Here is a 21,199-nt window from a genome sequence, read left to right on the forward strand (position 1 = left end):
CATAGGTGTGTGGTTTTATTTCTGGGTTTTCAGTTCTATTCCATTGATCTGTGTGTCTGTTTTTGTGCCAGTACCATGATGTTTTGATTACTATAGCTTTTGTAGTATATTTTGAAGTCAGGGATTGTGATGCCGCCAGCTTTGTTCTTTTTTCTCAGGATTGCTTTGGCTATTTGGGGTCTTTTGTTGTTCCATATAAATTTTAGGATTCATAAGGTCTTTTAGAGTTTTATTTCAACCATGACTTGTAAGATATTCTTCAATTTTTCTTTTCTTTTGTTTTTGCTGAGGAAGATTGGCTCTGAGCTAACATCTGTTGCCAGTCTTTCTCTATTTTGTATGTGAGCCACGGTCACAGCATGGCCACCAATAGACGAATGGTGTAGGTCTGCACCTGGGATTTGAACCCAGGCTGCCAAAGTGGAGCACGCCAAACTTAACCACTAGGCCACGGGGGCTGGTGCTCTTCAATTTTTCTTTTTCTTTTTTTTTTATTTATTTTTCCCCCAAAGCCCCAGTGGATAGTGGTATGTCATAGCCGCACATCCTTCTAGTTGCTGTATGTGGGACGCAGCCTCAGCATGGCTGGAGAAGCGGCGCGTCGCTGTGCGCCCGGGATCCGAACCCAGGCCGCCAGCAGTGGAGCGCGTGCACTTAACTGCCAAGCCAGGGGGCCGGCCCCAATTTTTCTTTAAATGAGTACTGTACTGGTATGTTGATTGAACCAATATGTATGAAGATGATATATCAAAAGACATTATTAACAATGTAATAAAATAAACTTTTAATTTTAAAACTTTTAGATTCACCAAAAAATTGCAAAGATAGTACAAAGATTTCTCATACATTTCACACCAAGTTTCCCTTATTATTAACATCTTATACTATTATGGTACATTTGTCACAATTAATGAGCCAATGTCGATACATTATTATTAGCTAACATTCATGCTTTATTCAGATTTCCTTAGTTTTGCCTAATGTCCTTTTTTCTGTTCCAGCATCCCATCCAGGATATCACATTTTGTTTAGTTGTCATGTTTCCTTAGGCTCCTCTTGGCTGTGACAGTTTCTCAGACTTTCCTTATTTTACATCTGTTGCCAATCTTCCTCTTTTTCTTTTTTTTCTCCCCAAAGCCCCAGTACATAGTTGTGTTTCATAGCCGTAGAGTTGTAGCTCTTCTATGTGGGACACTGCCTCAGCATGGCTTGATGAGTGGTTAGGAGGTCTGCGCCCAGGATCCGAACCAGTGAACCCCGGGCCGCCGAAGTGGAATGGGTGAACTTAACTGCTATGCCACTGGGCTGGCCCCCTAGACTTTCCTTATTTTTGATGACCTTGACAGTATTGAGGAGAACTGGTCAGGTATTTTGTAGAATGTCTCTCTATTGGTATTTGTCTGATGTTTTTCTCATGATGACACTTGGGTTAGGGGTTTTGGAAGGAAGACCAAAAGACAGATTATCTACAAAAAGAAGGAGTATTTGACTGACAGCAGACTTCTCAATATCTTCAGTGGAAGCCAGAGGACAGGGACATAATATCCTCAAAATGCTAAGTGGAAAAAACTGCCAACCTAGAATTCCTACTCAAGTGAGGCTATCTTTTAAGAAAAGCACAGGGGCTGGCCCAGCGGCATAGTGGTTAAGTTTGTGCACTCTGCTTTGGTTGGCTGGTTCAGATCCTGGGCGTGGACCTACTCACTGCTCATCAGGCCATGCTGAGGCAGGGTCCCATACAGAAGAGCTACAACTCTACAACTGTGACACACAACTATGCACTGGGGCTTTGGGGAGAAAAGGGGAAAAAGAGGAAGAATGGCGACAGATGTTAGCGCGGGGCCAATCTTCCTCCAAAAAAGAAAAAAGAAAGAAAAGCATAAAATAAAACATTTTCAGATAAAACAAAACAGAGAATTTACCATTAGCATACCCTCACTCACTAAGGGAAATTCTAAAGAATGTAATTCAGAGAGAAGGAAAATAATCCCAGAAGAAAGTTCTGAGATTCAAGAAAGAGTGAAGAGCAAAGAAAATGGTTAACATGTAGGTGAATCTGAATAAACATTTTACTATATAAAGCAACAATGATATCTAATGAGTGGGATTAAGAAAAAAATTAGCACCAAAATGCTAGACAAACACAGCAAATACTTTGGGAGAGAGTAATTGAAGATAATAGACTGGAGTTAATACAATTAGAGAATATAACTTACAACTAGTAGAAGGAGAAGTGTCCACTTATATAATGTTTAAAAAATGTAAAACTAAACTACAGATTGTTTAGGATTCATACATTTATGTTAACATTATAATGAACTATAAGGAAATGATTATCACAAAATTCACATAGTGCTAATCTCTCGTTGGGGAAAGGGGGAATGTGATCAGGGAGAAGACCAGGACTCTGATGAAGGGCTCTCTATTCCTTAAGCTGGGTTCTAGGTACACGATTATTAATTTTCTTATTCTTTACACCTTAGCTAGATGTTATAATTTTCTCAAATATTTTCAATAAAAGTTAAATGTAACCCCACAAAACAAAGCATGTGGAGTACAAAACGCTGAAACCCTCCAGTGCCCCCAGCTTGGAATAACATCTAGGTGTCTTTCTTTACCTCATGGGTCTACATTATCTGGCTCCTGTGACCTCTCTGCACCTTCTACCTTGGTCATTAAACTACAGCCAGCCAAAGAAGCCAAGGTCTTTCATACCTCAGGGCCTTTGCATAGGTTGTTTCCGCTGGGCATAATTGGCTTCTTGCTAACTTTTAGGTCTTAGCTTGGATATACTTCCTTCCCTGACACCCTCCAGTAGATCCCCCTAGTTATTTTCCATCACTGTCGCCTGTTTGTTTTTTTTCAGGCACACAGAAGATCTGGTAATTATTTAATTTGTTTTCTTGTTTAATAAAGACTGCCCCATTAGACTGTCGATTCCATGAGGACAGGGACTGTATACATCTTGTTCATGGTCTATCCCCAGCACCTAGCACAGTGCCTGGCTCAGAGTAGGGACTTAACAAATATTTTTGAATAAATAAATAAATAAGTTGATGTCAGACAGATTGAGAAAGGAGGCCCAGGAAGGGTCTGTTTGATCAGAAGAGATGTAATTTCCTATACCTGCCTCAGCCCCACTAAACAAAATTTGTTGAGGGGGCGGCCCCGTGGCTTAGCGGTTAAGTGCGCGCGCTCCGCTACTGGCGGCCAGGGTTCGGATTCCCGGCGTGCACCGACGCACCGCTTGTCCGGCCATGCTGAGGCCTTGTCCCACATACAGCAACTAGAAGGATGTGCAACTATGACATACAACTATCTACTGGGGCTTTGGGGAAAAAAAAGGAGGAGGATTGGCAATAGATGTTAGCTCAGAGCGGGTCTTCCTCAGCAAAAAGAGGAGGATTAGCACGGATGTTAGCTCAGGGCTGAACTTCCTCACAAAAAAAACAAAAAAACAAAATTTGTTGAGTAAGTAAGTAGGAAAGAAAGTAAGAAGGAAAGAATTCCAGCCGTGGATGATATCCTCTTAAGTGGAAAGCAGAACACTTTTCTGCTATTCATCATTCATTCATCAAACATTACTGGATTTTTACTGTTTACCTGGTCTTGTGCTGGGGCTTTAATGGTGGGCAATACAGTGCCTGACCGGACAGAGGGAGATCACTGAGCCCCGCCTGAAGGTATGAAGTGCTGAGCTCAGCCCCTCTCCCAGCCTTCAGCCTGGAAGATCATCCCCCTCCTTATCTTTCAGGGATCTAATCTCCTATTACCCTCCCTCAGGAAGCACTCATTACTTTATTCATTCATTCATCCATGTAACAGATACTTGCACTCATTACTTTATTCATTCATTCATCTATGTAACAGATACTTATTGAGCATCTGCCTTGTGCCAGGCAGTATGCTAGGTGCTGGGGTTACAGCAACAAACCAGGTAGACAGAGTTCCTGCCCCAGTCTAGTGGGGAGACAGGTGATAATCAAGTAAACAAACATAAAACATGAAGTACACACTGTGATGAGTCCTGTGAAGGAAATGAATAGGATGTTGTGGGAGAATTATTAGACTTTCTCTCAGCTCTAATTTGAACAGGCATTTTAAGGAGGCAGCCTCGAGTTCGCAGTACTGAGATAGCAAGATTAAAGAGTGTGAGTGAGTTCCCTCTCCCTGCCTTGGCTTGGGTGGTGGAGAGTGGCCTCTTAACTGGAACGGGCTGCCTTGTGGAGAGGTGAAGTCCCTGTTACTGGAGGCATCCAAGCTCAGGCTAGAGGGGGAGCTCTTGGGGATGCTATAAAGGGGCTTCATGCTTGGGGTGGGCTGGGGGAATTGGACTTGGTGACCTGATGATCCTCCGAAAGCAGTTATTATGTTAAACAGTCGGTCCTGTTACCTCTCATTGTTGCTGCCATCATCGGGTCCGGGAGGCCAAGAGTGTAGGAATCTCCGCTACCTGCCTTGGAGCCAGGGCCCCAGACTCTTGGTTCAAGGGTTTGAGCTTACAGGGCCTTCAGTGGGAACTCAAGACTGGTGAGCTGGGCCGCTCCCCTCCCTCCTTCCTTTCCCCTTCCCCCTCTCTTATCCCTTGGGAATGAACTGGTTTCTTCTGGAAGCTCTGCCCTGGGGTTTGGTGGGGAGCCTGGCCTGTGTGTGTGTGTCTAGGAGGCCAGTTTCCGAGCCACAGCGGAGAGGCATCAGCTGACCACAGAGGAGAAGCAGAGCATTCCTCCACCTTCAGAGTTCCTGGGGTGGGCTGACAAGGGCTCAGCTGATAGGCACTGCCCCTATCGTGTGATCACGGACACACATGTATACACACACAATGCACATATACATACACACACATCACTGTTTTCTCCGGCTCCACATCCTTCTTCCTTCTCTGCTGGCCTCTTATTCTGCACACATCACCCCTCTCCTTTCTCTCTTCCTGTTATAACCAGAGAAAACAGTCCTCCAGGGGAGGAACTCTGTATTAGGCCTCTTTCTCACTAAGTTTGTCTGGGGCTCATTAAGTCTTTTAAGCAGGGCAGTACGTGGCGGGACTTTTAAAGATCTGGCTCTAGGCTTTTGTCCTGGGAAAGGAATCTCACCTCCCCACTGGTCTCCTGCCTCTTGCCTGATCCCTTCTACTCTCCCCTCGACCATCAGTGTGAAGCTTCCAAAAGCCAAGTAGGATGTAGTTCTCATTTATCACAGGTGCTTACGCTCAAATTTCTCAGGCTGCTCTACAATCTTTAAGCACAGTCATACTTTTAAAGTATCAATGCATATATATAATGCTGTATTTCCTCCTTCTCACTCCCATCCTTCCTTCCTTCTTTCTCTTTCTGTCTCTGTCTTCCTTCCATTATCTTTTTCTTTTGTGAGGAAGATCAGCCCTGAGCTAATATCCGATACCAATCCTCCTCTTTTTGCTGAGGAAGGCTGGCCCTGGGCTAACATCCGTGCCCATCTTCCTCCACTTTATGTGGGACGCCGCCACAGCATGACTTGACAAGCGGTGTGTTGGTGCGCGCCTGGGATCGGAACCCAGGCCGCCAGCAGCGGAGCGCGCGCATTTAACCGCTAAGCCACCGGGCCGGCCCCTTCCTTCCATTTCTTATTGAGTCACATATATGTCAGATGCTGGGTTCTTTTTTTCCACTTGTGTCTCCCCTGTTTTGACACTTATCACTCTAAATTAAAGCTATTTGATAGATGCCTGTTTTCCAGGATAATTACAATTCGTGTTTTATTTTTTTTGTGAGGAATTAGCCCTGAGCTAACATCTGTTGCCAATCCTCCTCTTTTTGCTGAGGAAGATTGGCCCTGGGCTAACATCCGTGCCCATCTTCCTCTACTTTACATGGGATGCCGCCATATTTATGTGGGACGCCCCACAACTCATATTTTTTTGAATGCTTTCTATGTACAAGAATTATGCTAAGCAGTTTACCAGCATTATTTTATTCATTCCAATATCCAATCTCTGGGATAGTGATTTTAATACCCCATTTTATAGGCTATGAAATTGAAGCTTAAGGGTTAAATAAGTCACCCAGGATCAAAAAGATAGAAAGAGGCACAGCGAGGGGCTGGCCTGGTGGTATAGTGGTTAAGTTCGCGTGCTCTGCTTCAGCGGCCCGGGGTTTGCAGGTTTGGATCCCGGGTGTGGACCCACACACCGCTTATCAAGCCATGCTGTGGCAGGCGTCCCACAAATAAAGTCGAGGAAGATGGGCATGGATGTTAGCCCAGGGCCAATCTTCCTCACAGGGAAACAAAAAAAAAGAGGCACAGTGAGAATTTGAACACAGAAAATCAGAATCCAAAGCTCATGCTCTTGACCACCATGGGATCCTGCCTCCCAGGGGATGGTATGTTCAGTGAGCCTATCTTGTTTACAGCTGAATCTCTGCACCTAGTACTGTGTCTGGCACATAGTGGATGTTCAATAAATATTGTTGAATGAATGAATGGATTGTAAACGCATCCCTTGCTGCTATGTGGCCTGCAGAAAGGTGGAGTAGGAGGGATATGGGCTTGGAAGCCAGACAGACCCAAATTAGAATGGAGGTCTGTTCTTTTTTTTTTTTGTGAGAAAGATCAGCCTTGAGCTAACATCCATGCTAATCCTCCTCTTTTTTTGCTGAGGAAGACTGGCTCTGAGCTAACATCTATTGCCAATCCTCCTCCTTTTTTTTCCCCCAAAGCCCCAGTGGATAGTTGTATGTCATAGTTGCACATCCCTCTAGTTGCTGTATGTGGGACGCGGCCTCAGCATGGCCAGAGAAGCGGTGCCTCAGTGTGCGCCCGGGATCCGAACCCGGGCCGCCAGTAGTGGAGCACGTGCACTTAACTGCTAAGCCACGGGGCTGGCCCCTAGAGGTCTGTTCTTACTAGTGGTGTGCCTCAATTTTCTCATCTATAAAAAGGGGATAATATGCAGGCTGTGCAGGATTTATGTGAAGTTTAAATGACAATGTACAAAATCAGCCAGCTCATGTGCCAACGTATAACAAACTGAATAAATGGCATCTATATATTTTATGTACTTGTGCGTATAATACATACATGTATTATGTACATGGCCTCAGCGGATTTTGGTGGTATAGAAGAGCCATTCCCCTGTGGTTGGACACTTGGGTTCATCTCTGCTTATTTGCAAACATAAGTTTGCTGTGGACAATTTGTATACGTACCTGTTTTCTTGTGAGTTTTTTTTTCTTGATGGTATCTTGTTTTTTTTTATTAAGGTAACATTTGTTTATAACATATTAATTTCAGGTGTACATCATTATATTTCAACTTCTGTATAGACTACATCATGTTCTCCACCAAAAGTCTAGTTGCCATCTGTCACTGTACACATGTGCCCCTTTACCCCTTTTGCCCTCTCCTTACCCCCTTCCCCTCTGGTGACTGACAATCTGTTCTTGTATCTATGTGTTTATCTTCCACATATGAGTGAAATCATACAGTATTTGTCCTTCTCCATCTGACTTATTTCACTTAGCATAATACCTTCAAGGTCCATCCATGTTGTCATGAATGGCAAGATTTCATCTTTTTGTGTGTGTGTGTGTGAGGAAGATTAGCCCTGAACTAACATCCATGCCAATCCTCCTCTTTTTGCTGAGGAAGACCAGCCCTGAGCTAACATCTATTGCCAATCCTCCTCCTTTTTTTTTTTTTTCCCTTTTTCTCCCCAAAGCCCCAGTAGATAGTTGCATGTCATAGTTGCACGTCCTTCTACTTGCTGTATGTGGGATGCTGCCTCAGCATGGCTGGACAAGCGGTGCGTTGGTGCGCGCCCGGGATCTGAACTTGGGCGGCCAGCAGCAGAGTGCGCGCACTTAACCCCTAAGCCACGGGGCTGGCCCCAGATTTCATCTTTTTTTAAAGCTGAGTAGTATTTCATTGTATATATATACCACATCTTCTTTATCCATTCATCCATGGATGGACACTTAGGTTGTTTACAAGTCTTGGCTATTGTGAATAATGCTGCAATGAACATAGGGGTGCATATATCTTTTTGAATTAGTATTTTCCTCTTCTTTGGATAAATACGCAGAAGTGGCATTGCTAGACCCTATGGTAGTTCTATTTTTAATTTTTTGAGGAATTTCCCTACTGTTTTCCATAGTGGCTGCAGCAATTTACATTCCCACCAACAATGTACGAGGGTTCCCTTTTCTCCACATCCTCTCCAACGCTTGTTATTTCTTGTCTTTTTAATAATAGCCATTCTGACGGGTGTGAGGTGATATCTCATTATGGTTTTGACTTGCATTTCCCAAATTAGTGATGTTGAACACCTTTTCATGTGCCTGTTGGCCATCTTGATGGTATCTTATGTGGAGGCTTCTACCTGAAGGTGCAGGGAGTCCACATATTGATGTCGCCCTAACAATTTTTGCCCAACACATCCCAGGTAGGAGTTGGGGGATGGAGACAAGGGGCAGATATGAGGGCAGGTTGAGGTGTGCAGTGTGCTGGGATTTTTCTGATAACAATTACGCCTCACTTCTGTACTTTGCAGCTGTCTAGCAGAGTGGGTCAGTGCCCAGGCACTGGTGTCAAACAGGCCTGGGTTTGAATCCCTGCTCTGCTCCACTCACAAATGTGTGACCAGGCAATTAGACCTTCTCAATCCAAGTTCTCCCTTCTGTATAATGGGGGTATTCTTAACTGTAGCTACTGCATGAGTCTACTGTAAAGATGAGATAACACATCAAAAATGCTCAGATATGGGCCAATAGTAAGCATTCAGTAAATGAAAGTGATTATACTGATTGCCTAGGAATTTACAGTTGACAATGTGTTTTCACATTGATTTAACCCTGACACAAGCCCTGTGAGGTAGGGATTATTATGACCCCCATTTCACAGATGACGAAATTGAGGCTTAGACAAGTGAAGTGACGGGACCACCGTCGACATGAAGCTAACAGTGTCTGAGCAGGGACCCTAAACCAGGTCTCCAGACTCCTGGACCCAGAAACCCACCTTCCAGCCCTCTTCCCTCACACCAGGAGTTCTGGATTCTTCTCAGGCCAGGTCTCTCAATGTGGGACTTCAGGCTTTTCTGTATTCGGCTGTGAACAAAACAGGGGGTTAATCTCCTAAACTCTCTTTAAAGTGGGGACCTTGTCCACCCCTTCTCCAAGCCCTGAGCCAGCAGCACGCTCATCCCTGCGGGCGGGGCATGTCAGCTTTAGAAGCCACGCCCCACACTAAGCCAAGCCTACAGACCAAAGCTCCAGCCCCACAGTGGGAAACCAACTCCTTCCAAAGCTCTTCATTAGCAACCCTTCCCGCTAAGTCCCTCGCAGAGCGGGGTCCACCTCTTAAACTCAAGCCCTGTCCCTGGAGTCCAGCGCTCCTCCATATGTAGCCTCGCTCCGACGCCCAAAGCCTCGCAGTAGGATCCACGTCTCTTTTTCTTTGGTTCCCACGTCCGTGAGCTGCGGTCCCAGCACTCGACGGCCAGGCCCAGCGCGGAGCCTCCCCCACAGGATCCTAGGGCTCCGCCCCCGGCACGAAGCCCCGCCCCCTGCATGGCCGGGCTCAGCTCCAGCACCTCACCTGCTCGTCTCCTTGCTTCATGGCCCCGCCCCGACGCCTTACGACCCCACCCCCCAAGCAGTCTCACAGGGCATCCTTCGGCTCCTGGGCCCCGCCCCAGTCTCCCGCCAGCTTGCTTGCGGCCACGCCCTCGCTGTTAGCCACACCCCCAGACAGCCCCGCCCCTCGAGGCTCCACCCCCAGCGGTCGGGGGTAGGGTGGCGGCTGGCCCAGCCGGGCCGCCGCTGCCCTCTGCCCTGGGCGCTCGGTCGGAGCGGGCCGGGCAGGAGGCTTGGGGGCTCGGAGGCGAAGATGGCGTCAGGCAGGCGCGCCCCGCGCACCGGGCTGCTGGAACTGCGCGCCGGGGCGGGCTCGGGGGCCGGCGGCGAGCGGTGGCAGCGGGTGCTGCTCAGTCTGGCGGAGGACGCGCTGACCGTGAGCCCCGCCGTCGGCGAGCCCGGCCCGGAGCCCGGCGCCCCGCGGGAATCGGAGCCCGCGCAGCTCAACGGCGCCGCCGAGCCGAGTGCGGCGCCCCCGCAGCCGCCCGAGGCGCTGCTGCTCCAGCGGCGCCGCGTGACGGTGCGCAAGGCCGACGCCGGCGGGCTGGGCATCAGCATCAAAGGTGGGCGCGGGGGCACCGAGGGCGCGGGGCCGTGGTGTCTCTGGGGCCGCCGAGGGCGCAGGGGCCGCGGGGGCTGGCAGCGTGCCGAGGACATGGAGTTGGAGGACTTCTGTCTGGGGCAAGGGGTCTGAGCGGACAGAGGGAACCGAGAGCGTGGGGAGCACCAAGGTCGGAGGGGGTTTGGGGAGTCAGAGGTCTCAGTCGGAAGGCACAGGTGTGGAAGGGGTTGGGGGCGCACCAAGGACACGTGGTTGGGGAGTTTTGTGTGGAGGCGTAGAGATCTCAGAGGGGTTGCCTCTCAAGGGTTGCGTGGGCATCAAGGACAAGAGGGGCCCCGGGAGAGCAAAGGATGCAGAAAGAGAATTGAGGCCTGGGACACTGCTAGGGCAGGGAGTGGAAGTCCCTGAGGCGTAACCGAGGTAGCGGGGTGCGGGGGTGAGGCCTGAAGTCGGGAGCACAGCGGGGCAGGGGATGGGGCAGGGAATCAGAGACGTAGGTGGAAGCACCGGCTGGGCTCACAGACAGGGTCCAGAAGGCTGTGTACCTAGGCGGGGAGTCCTAACAACTGGGTTTCAGTTTCCTGACCTGACCATCTCTACCTTGCACGGGATTGAGAGGCGTGGACATAGAGCCCTCCTCCTCTCTGAGAGCTGCCAGCCCCCAATACTGACAGCTTTCCTTAGGGTGCAACCAGATTTGTTTGAGTCGGGGATCAGCTATGTGAACTTGGACAAGTCACCTCCCATCTCTAAACCTCAGTTTCTTCAACTATATAATGAGGATAATGAGAGAGTTGTGATGTTTCTGTGAAAACAGGGATCTAAAGTACTCACCCTGCTGCACATAGTAGGTGCCTGGTTAATTATTGCTGTTAGATGAGAGAAAAAATGGAGGTCAGGAGAGACTCCCAAAGCAACTAACCATAGCGCTTGAAATCCCTGCACACCACCAGCTGTTGGGTTCACCATTCCTACCCATCTGCTTCTCAGGGTCCCAGCTCCCAGCAGGGTACTACCTGCCTTGGGAAAGGGTGTTAGCCCTTGTGTCACCCTGGATATGCACTGTTCCCCCTCCCTGGTGCTGGCTCTTGTTCACTAGTGCCTCCAGACCCTTTGGCTTGGGTGAGGGACTGGGGATGGTGGTGACTCGGCTACCACTGTGTGCTGACTGCTGTGCCCAGAACTCTAGGCTCACGATCCACTTCATCCTGGCAACAAGTGGTGGAAGGTAGGGAGCGTAATCCCCATTTTGCGGGTTAAGAAACTGAGACTCAGAAAAGTAAAATGATTTTAACCAGGATCATACAGTCACCGAGTGGCAGGGATTTGAACGTCAATTATCAGGACACTATAGAGTGCCCAGGGGAGTTGGTTCTGCCCTGTGGAAGCCAACCAAAGCATCGAAAAGGGGAAAATAGGGAAGCCAGGGAGTGAGCACCAGTCTTGCCTCCAAACTCCCGCATGCGATAGGGCAACAGATCAATCCAGAAATTGTACACTCAGTGTGTCAAAGCAAGAAGGAACTTAGAGTTCATATAGAGTTCCATTTTGCAGTTGGACAAACTGAGACTTGGAGATGAGCAGGGACTTTCCAAGGTCACATAAAGTTACTTCCCAGCTCCATATTTCCGGGTGTGTGTGTGTGTGTGTGTGTAAAGGTTCTTTTAGGAGGCATCAGGGGAAGTACCAGCTCCATTCGGTTCTTGGTGGTTGGAGACTGGGCTCCTGTTGCCATGGTGACCTCCCCTATAGGGTCTAGCTTAGCCCAAGGCAGCCAGGAATGATCATAGCTTGAAACCGAACTGAAGTCCCTAGCTTCAGGGGGATGAGGGCAGATATAAATAGAAGCCCCTTCCTTTCCTAGGCCTCCAGCTCTGTGCAGTGCAATGAACAAACCTTTGGGCCTGTGTGGGGGTCAGGAGAGGCGTTCTAGTCCACCTCTGCCACCAATTTGTTGTGTGATCTCGGAATAATGACCTCCCCTCTCTGGGCCACTAGTTCCTCATCTTCAGTATTCTGGGGATGGACCAGTAGTGTAATATCTGAGGGTTTGACTTGCAGTCTGCCATAGGGTTAAGAGTGTTGGTTCTGGAGCCTGGAGACCTAGGTTCAAATACTGGCTTTGCCACTAACTAGCTGGGTGACCTTGGGCAAGGGGCTTCTCTCCACACCTCAGTGTTTCTGATAGGAAACTGAGCGTGCCTGTGTGATTGGGTGTTGTGAAGATGCAATGAGACAGCATAGGAAGCATTTAACACACTGCTTGGCACTTGGTACATGGAACTAATGTGAACCGTTATTACTATTTCTTATTTTCAAAGGACATTTGAGAGTTTAGCGGTAAAGCAATTCAGTAAAATGTATTAGCTTTTTTTGCATCAGAGGTGCAATTCAGACAGGCTTTTGAAATCTCCAGACTTTGAGGCTTTGGTTTCCAGCCTGGATTCTGGATTGTAAAACTTTCTGATTGCTCAAGAGATCCTTTGGGGCCATAGGAATAGCTGAATTCTATCTTTTTTTTAAATAATTTTATTTATAATTTTATTTATTTATTTATTTCCCCCCCCAAAGCCCCAGTAGATAGTTGTATATCATAGCTGCACATACTTCTAAAGATTTTATTTTATTTATTTTATTTATTTTTTCCCTCCAAAGCCCCAGTAGATAGTTGTATGTCATAGCTGCACATCCTTCTAGTTGCTGTATGTGGGACTCGGCCTCAGGATGGACGGAGAAGTGGTGCCTCAGTGCGCGCCCGGGATCCGAACCCGGGCCACCAGCATCGGAGCGCGCGCACTTAACCACCAAGCCACGGGGCCGGCCCAGCACATACTTCTAGTTGCTGTATGTGAGACACGGCCTCAGCATGGCCAGAGAAGCAGTGCGTCGGTGCGCGTCCGGATCCGAACCCGGGCTGCCAGCAGTGGAGGGCACACACTTAACTGCTAAGCCACGGGGCCGGCCCTGAATTCTATCTTAATGCCAGATTAGGGGGTATCAGTGGGTTCCCCCATTGTGGAAAATTGCTTAAAGTCCAAAATATTTAAGAACAAGCTAAGTGCCTTGTAAGTTACTCATACACTGGTGAACACCCAAAGCATTTAATCAAAAGATCCAGTGACCAAACTATAACATCATGAATTCAGAAAATGACTTATAAGTGTTGTTAGTGCCCCAAACTTCTAAGACTCTTTTCTGAGATTCTTTTAATCTTCCATCCCCCCTTTCTCAGCACTGGGCTGGGCACCGCAGGGGGCCTTCAGAAATAATTTTGCATTGATGTGACTCCCAAACATTGGAGTGTCTACCTCAGTTTCTTCCTCTTTCTGTGCCTGTGCAGGAGGCCGAGAGAACAAGATGCCTATTCTCATTTCCAAGATCTTCAAGGGCCTGGCAGCTGACCAGACAGAGGCCCTCTTTGTGGGGGATGCCATCCTGTCTGTGAATGGAGAAGACCTTTCCTCTGCCACCCATGATGAGGCGGTGCAGGTCCTGAAGAAGACAGGCAAAGAGGTGGTGCTGGAGGGTAAGCACTGGGGACCCCAGGGGTATTCACTTCTTCCCTTCCTCCCCCAGGCCTCAAGCAGTGGGGGCTGGGAGATGGGCAAGGTTGAAAACAGAAACAGAACTTGGGGACCTGCCTTGAGACAGTGTGGGGTGGTGGTGGGGAGAGCCAGCACAGAGCCAGACAGACCTGGTTTTCATTTCCTCTCTCCTACTCCCTAGCTCTGTGGCCTTGGACAAGCCACTTCATTTCCCTGAGCCTTAGCTTCCTCATCTGTAAAACTGGGAGGTAACTTCTGCCTTATTGGGTTGTGTGAACAGGACAAAAGGTCCACGGCTGGATCTGCCACCCAGTGAGTGACTCAAGGGAAGAAAGGGGCAGGGACTGGGGAAGGGGCAGCTAAGATTCCTTCCTGAGAAACCAAGAGAGCTCTCAACTCCAGATTCTTCTAGTACCCAGGGGCCCTAAAACCCTGAGCCCCCTCCTCCTTTGGGAGAGGATTTGGCCTTTATGTAACAGAACATTAACTACTTCCAGCAAGGATCAGAGAGGAGTGTTTTTGTGGGGGATCCTTGGTGGTTCCCCCCCTCTGTCCCCTCACCATGTAGTCTTGAATAAGACCTTTGCCTTCTCTGGGCCTCAGTTTCCCCATGGGTTGTTTTGGGCCTCTTGCTGTGGTTGTCCCATATCTGTGTTTTGCCACCTCTCTCAGGTTTCTCTTTTGCTCAGCCCTTCCCTCAAACTCCACTCTGTTAGTTCCGGAAGCTGTGGGGGCCTGAGGAATGTGTCTTTGGCTCATGGCCCAGAACAGGCACGAGGAGGTGGTGGGGGCTGGTGGAGAATGCTGTGGCCAGCGAAGCTGATGAACCAAGCCCCAGGCCCGGATCCTGATAGGTTGCCTTTGTTTCCCCAAAGTGGTCTCCAGGAGGCCACAGAAGCAAACGGGCTCAGGGTCCCTGGGCGATCGTTGGCATTCTTGTGGCCCCAACTTCAGTTCTCTCTCAGTTTTGTTTTATTTTATTTTTACGTTTTAGGTATATCTAAATGCTACTGGTCCTTTTAAAAAATATATACTTAAAAAAAGCCAATTCTGCAGTATTGGTTCCTAAAAGCTTAAGTGTATCCATCATATTTTAACATCAAAGTTAAATAACAAGATCACACATAAATGATATGGATGTGAGACTTTTCCTTCCAGATGCCTCATTACTGTGATATTTATAGCCAGTAATGCAGTTTGAAACAGTTGAAGTTCATCAAAATGTCGTATTTCAGTTGGCTTGAAAAGCTCTTTTAGTTTCTACTCTTTGAAAGTTTAGTCTATAGATGGTAAAATTTCTAGTCCCCCTCACCCTCCCATCTTTAGGTTGAGAATGTCTCGATCTGGATTCTCAGTGTGGGTCATTCTGAGAAGGTAGCATCTCTGAGTGTTAGATGCTTGAAGCATCTCCTAGTTTAGAAGCTCATACCCAAGCCTTCTGTCTAACTCATTCATCCATTCCTTCCTCACTAAACCAAGAAACCTTTACAGACACCTGCTAGGTACCTGATGTGCAGAGTGTTGGGTCAGAAGCTAACCCAGACCAGGCCCTCTCCTTAAGGAGCTCACCCTCTGGTGGGGGAGACACAACATAAACACTGTCTCCTCCACACAAACTTTGTAAAAATCAGTTTCTAAAATCCTTTCTGCTCTGTGATGAATCTCGGGCCTTGGGTAAGACCTTTGCCTTCTCTGGGCCTCAGTTTCCATTATCAGTTGCGGTTAGACTAGATCAAAGATGACCAATAACTTTCATTTTGAGTGTCAGCTTCCCTGGTGGCTGCTGGGAGTTCCATGTTTGGAAGGATTGGGAGGTCTTGTCTGGACTCAGCAGAAAGGAGCTGGAATTGATTAGCAATGTCTCCGCACGGGTCTAGTAGGGAAGGGAAGTATCTTGTGTACCATCCCAGGACTGAGGGTCTCCGGCGATGCTCTCTGAGACTTCTCATAGGGCAAGAGCTTTCCTTGGCAAACCCTGCCCCAGGCCCCTGGGTAGAGCCTGGCCTATGTCTTGCCCAGCATAGGATTTGGCACATAGTAGGCACTCTACATGTAACTCCCCTCCTATCCCATCGCATTTATATAGACTTCGTATTATTTCCTCCTTAAATGTTTGGTAGCATTCTCCAGGGAAGCCACCTTCATAGAAGGTTTTTAACTGTGATTTTAATGTCTTTAATAGGGCAATTTAGATGGTCTATTTTTTTAATGGGCTTTGGTAGTTTATGTCTTTCAAGGGATTTGTCCATTTCGTCTAAGTTGTCAAATTTATCAGTGTAAAGTTGTTTATAATCTTCCCGTATAATGCCTCCCTTTTGGATGAGAGCCTTCTTCTGCTTTCTCTTTCTCCCCCCCTCCGTTTGTACTGCTCTACTCAGTGGTTTTGAGGGACTCTCAGTCTCGTGGGGGACACAGCTGAGCAAACCTACCAGATCACCATCATGTCATAGGTGCTGAGACAGGGTCTGTCCAGGGCTTGGAAGAGGCAGTGGTCACTTCCCTCTGGGTGGTCAGGAACGACTTCCTGGAGGAGAGGATGCTGGCACTTTATGAACAATAAGCAGATGTGGGTATGGGGTGGAGGAAGGGCATTCCAGGCATGGGAATTGTGTGAGCAAAACCCTAGAGAGGGAGAATGACTTGGCTTACCTGGGGAATTGCCTGAGAAGTAATTCAGCTTTGCCTGAGCCTAGGGTGTGAGGAAGGGAGTGGAGAAAGAGAAGGCTATCCAGACTGACAGACCCTGCAGGGCTTTGAATGCCAGGCTAAAGGAATTTGGACTTGTCTAGAGGGGAATGGAGAGCCATTAAAGGGTTTTCAGCAGAGGTTCACATGGTCAGCTCTGGGCTTTAGCAGCATCAGCCTGGTTTGGAGGGAGGCAGAAACAGATGCAGAATGGCAGCGAGGAGGCTGGGGCCGTGAACAGGAGGGAGATGATGGTGGTTTGACCTAAGGAGGCTTGGATAAGGGGAAGAGTCTGGAGGTTGTGGCCTTCTTGTTAGTTTTTTCCAGCTTTTTCTTAGTTGAAGTCTCTTTTGAGTTGCTCTCCTGGCCCAGTAGGCTTGTGGAAGGATGTAATTCCACCCAAGGCAGCAAAGGGGTGGTGGGCACTAGGGTCAGAATCTTTGAATTGCGGGGGTGACCTGGAGGATGTGAGGGAGCTAGGATGCTGGGATGTGGCTGATCCTTGAGATTTGGGGGAGTTTGTGGAGCAGGTAAGGGCCTTGCAGCTGCCCCAATCTGGAGCCAGGCTCCTGGGAGCCTCTCTGGGCCTAGGTTCCCCCCTGGAGCCCAATCTCTGACCACATTGTTCAGAACTTCCCTGTCCCATCCCACGCTCCGGATGCCACCTCCAAGGGGCCACGGAAAGGTGGCCTGTCCTTTGGATGTGAACTTGGCAGGGAAGCTGGGCATCTTTCCCGAGGCTTGGGGCTCAATGGGTTCAGAGCTCCCTGGGAATGTCCTAGAAGGACAGATGTCACTGGCAAACTCCAGGTGCCAGCCAGAGCCCTACTTCCCTGGCCTAAGTCACAGGCTCAGCTGGGCCTCAGCAGCCCCAGCCTGCCTTCTGGACCTTTTCCTCTGCTAGGTCAGGTGTTTGCACAAATGTCTTGAGCCTATTCTCAGCCACAGGGGTGTGTTTGTGACCAGAGTCTGGGCCCAAGCTGGCAGCTAGCACGCCTCTGTCTGCTGCTTAGAGAGGCCCATTGTGTGCGCAGACCTGGAGCCAGGGCCAGCCTGGGCCCTTGGAGACCAGGCCTAGGGAAAAGGGAGGGACAGCCAATTGCCCCCCTTTCTTCTACCCCTAGTATGGCTGGCAAGATGGAGACAACAGTAAGCCTGTGATGCATTAAAAAATAATACTAAAGGACAGTAAAAATTAATAAAGGCATTTTTAGTACTTTGTACAATTAGGGAAGGTACATCCCACATAAAGATCAGGCTTTCAAAATATACAAGCATAGAGTAGCATGTCCATAAATACACATGTTAAAAGGCAGCATAGAGTCAAAGGAATTGCTATACAGAGAAGATCATCAAGATTTGTTAAAAATAAATAACTTTCTTCAAATCATACAACTAATAAATTGACAGACTCAGAGTTCAAACCGAGATCTGTCTGGTTGCAGAGGCCACTGTGACCTCAGCCTTGGGTAATACCTACTTCGCATGATTATTTGCAAGATTAAAAAATGACACATATAACATGCCAAGGCCAGTGCTCATCACAGGTACTCAATTATTTATTGTATTTGCTATTTATAAGAAGGAGACAGTGCATTTGAAGTGCATAGCACACTATCTTAACATTGAATGGTAAGCGTTCAATAAACGCCAGCCTGGGCCGGCCCCGTGGCTTAGCGGTTAAGTGCGCGCGCTCTGCTGCTGGCGGCCCAGATTCAGATCCCGGGCGCGCACCGACGCACCGCTTCTCCGGCCATGCTGAGGCCGCGTCCCACATACACCAACTAGAAGGATGTGCAGCTATGACATGTGACTATCTACTGGGGCTTTGGGAGAAAAAAAAAAGGAGGAGGATTGGCAATAGATGTTAGCTCGGAGCCCGTCTTCCTCAGCAAAAAGAAGAGGATTAGCATGGATGTTAGCTCAGGGCTGATCTGAGCTAACAAACAAAAAACAAAAAATGCCAGCCTTTATCATCATCACAGCAGCAGCAGCAGCATTTTTGTTTTCTCCAGTAAACTGGAAGGCCTTTGAGGGCAGGAACCACGGGTAGTTTGTCTCTGAGCCCCAGACCTGGCACTGAGCCCAGCAGCTATTAGATCTGGGTGAGTTTTTGGCAATGATCACTAGGGTACATCTCTGACCCTTTCTACTTTACCTTTAACCTTGTCAGTTGCAGTTGACTTGCCTAAATGTTTAGTATGGGGCTCAAGGCTCAACCTGGGCTTGCCTAACTCCTGAGAGTTTCTGAGTCCTCAGAATTCCAAGGCCAGGCCCCTGCTGGCTTCTCTCCTGGGAGATGGACGCTGCCAGGTGTCCTGCCTGAAATTTCGCTCAATGTACCACCAGTCAAAAGTGGGATGTTATTAATGGATGCAGCTAATTTGAGGCCACCCTGCTCGGCTTAGCCAGGTGATGCCATGCCCTTGAGGTGCCTGAGGGACTCCTGTCCTGGGAACAGTCATGAATGGAGCCCCTCGTCTAGTCCTCCCATGGCTGCAAAGACCTGTGGTTCTAATTGTTGTTCTCAGGAAAGCATTTATTTGGCTGCAAGCACACACACGCGCACGCACACACACACACACGGCTTTCGACCGTGTGACTCCCCACAGACAAAATTTGGCTTAATCTAGCCCTGGCCTGTTCCCCGGCTCTTTGATTAAAGTGTTTGTGGGGCTCTGGAGAGAGGTTCTGGCCTTGATTCACTGTGCGATCCTGGCTGCTGATGGTGGTGGATGAAATAATAATGGTAATGATGATAATAATAGTGATGGTAAGTTTGCTGTTTATTGAGCACCTATGATGTGCTAGGAACTGTGCTAAGTGCCTTCCATAGGTTATCTCACTGAATCCTCAAAACCACCCCTGTGAATTAGGTATATCATTCATCCCATTCTACCCATGAGAACACTGAAACTCAGAGAGGTGAAGCTACTTGCCCAAGGTCACACAGTGGCAGCGATAGAATTTGAGGTCAGATCATCAGATGTCAAAACCCATGTTCTTGAAAAATTTATACTGTACTGCAAGTCGTGTCACCCCTGTGAGGCTCAATTTATTCAAATTTTTTTTTTAAAGATTTTATTTATTTATTTTTTTCCCCCCAAAGCCCCAGTAGATAGTTGTATGTCACAGCTGCACATCCTTCTAGTTGCTGTATGTGGGACGCGGCCTCAGCATAGCCGGAGAAGTGGTGTGTCGGTGCGCGCCCGGGATCTGAACCCTGGCCGCCAGCAGCTGAGCGCGAGCACGTAACCGCTAAGCCACGGGGCCGGCCCATCAGTTTATTCAATTTATTCACCTGTTAAATAAGGGCATGGCTCCATCTCATTGAATTGGTGCAGTTAGGTGAAGGTGTGTTTGTGAGGGTTGAGTTTGGTGCTTGGTATATTGTAGGCACTCAGTAAGTGCTTCTTTCTCCCAATACTAAGAGCCTAGAACCCTGAGTCTAGGCTTCCTGAGTTGACGAGGGCCTTATCTGAAATCTGGCTAAGATGTGTTGGAATGTGGTGGTATATTTTTGAAAAATAAACTAGATTTTTAAAAAATGTAAAAACACTTATAAAAAACCCCAGGAGAGTGCACAGTAATTATCTTCTTATAAACATAAGCACTATTGATATTTTGACACGCTTCCAGAAAGTTTCCATATTTGTTTTTCTCATTTAACAAGTTGAGGATATATTTCCAACTCAGCACATGTAGCTCCATCTAATTCTTTTTCATGGTTGCATAATATCCCATTATTGGGATTTGTGCATTCATTTAACAAATATTTCCTGAGCCTCTGCTCTGTGCCAGGACTTGATGTAGGCGCTGGGGATATAGTCATGAACAAGACTGACTGGTCTGCCATTCAGGGAGCTCAGGCCTATATTTAGCAGCCCCTGTTCACGGACGCTCAAGTTGTTCCCAGCCTCTTGCACCATAGACAATGAAGCTGTGTCCCCTACGTGCACCTGTGAGCATTTATCTGCAGCGGAGTTCCTGTAAGGGGTGTTGTTAGGTCAAAGGGTTCACGTGCCTTTAGGATCTTGATAGCTGGCACCCCCCATACTGCACAAGGACGTAGTAAGGTGAGATTTTATGCCCCCGAGTGTGGCAGCCCTGTTGGTCAGACCTGCCACAGGGCGTGCCAGGGGCTGGGAACTATATATAGTCCAGGCTTGCTGGACCAGCAGGACCTTAAAGGTCATCATTTCCAGAGCCCGTTGGAATCTCATGTCCTCTCTACACCATCCTGAGTGGGCAGGTGGCCAGCCTGGACTTGAATCCTCACAATGCCTTACTCAGAGAGCTGGCGTATCAGTGCCCGGTCCATAGGCAAGGAAACTGAAGCTCAGAGACACTTTGGGACTCGCCAAGTCTAGATGGCAAGTGACAGGACCTGGACTGAAATCTTTGCCTGTCTGTCGCCACATCTTGTGCCCATCCCCTTATACTATCATGATAAGAACTGCAGCACAAATAATAACCACACTACTATAGTCATGTGTCGCTTAACAACGGGGATACGTTCTGAGAAATGTGTCGTCAGGCAATTTCATCATTGTGTGAACATCATAGAGTGTACTTACACATACCCAGATGGTGTAGCCTACTACATACCTAGGCTATATGGTGCTAATCTTATGGCACTACCATTGTACACGCGGTCCGTTGTTGACCTAAACGTCGTTAAGCAGTGCATGACTATATGGTATAAGAAGACTTATTCTATGCTAGACAGGGCAAAGTGTTTTACAAGTATTGAATCTCAATTCCCTGGGAAGTAGATATATTTTACTCCCATTGTA

At 48.0% G+C, this 21,199-nt stretch overlaps 1 protein-coding gene across 3 annotated transcripts in view; it reads left to right on the forward strand.

Moving 5' to 3' along the window:
• The window catches only part of SNTA1 (syntrophin alpha 1), a 55,641-nt gene that overhangs the window by 20,274 nt on the left and 14,168 nt on the right, over window positions 1-21,199 (forward strand). For 2 of the 3 annotated variants that reach the window (XM_087445401.1, XM_087445402.1), the window contains one exon: window positions 13,514-13,699. In XM_087445401.1, coding sequence (XP_087301527.1) covers window positions 13,514-13,699 — 186 coding nt within the window. Of the gene's footprint in view, window positions 1-9,785; window positions 10,175-13,513; window positions 13,700-21,199 lie in introns of those variants that run through there. The other variant, XM_004442463.3, reaches the window with a different exon arrangement.

Source organism: Ceratotherium simum, chromosome 21, assembly GCF_057802395.1.
Source record: "Ceratotherium simum simum isolate JZ-2026a chromosome 21, ASM5780239v1, whole genome shotgun sequence".
Classification (NCBI taxonomy): domain Eukaryota; kingdom Metazoa; phylum Chordata; class Mammalia; order Perissodactyla; family Rhinocerotidae; genus Ceratotherium; species Ceratotherium simum.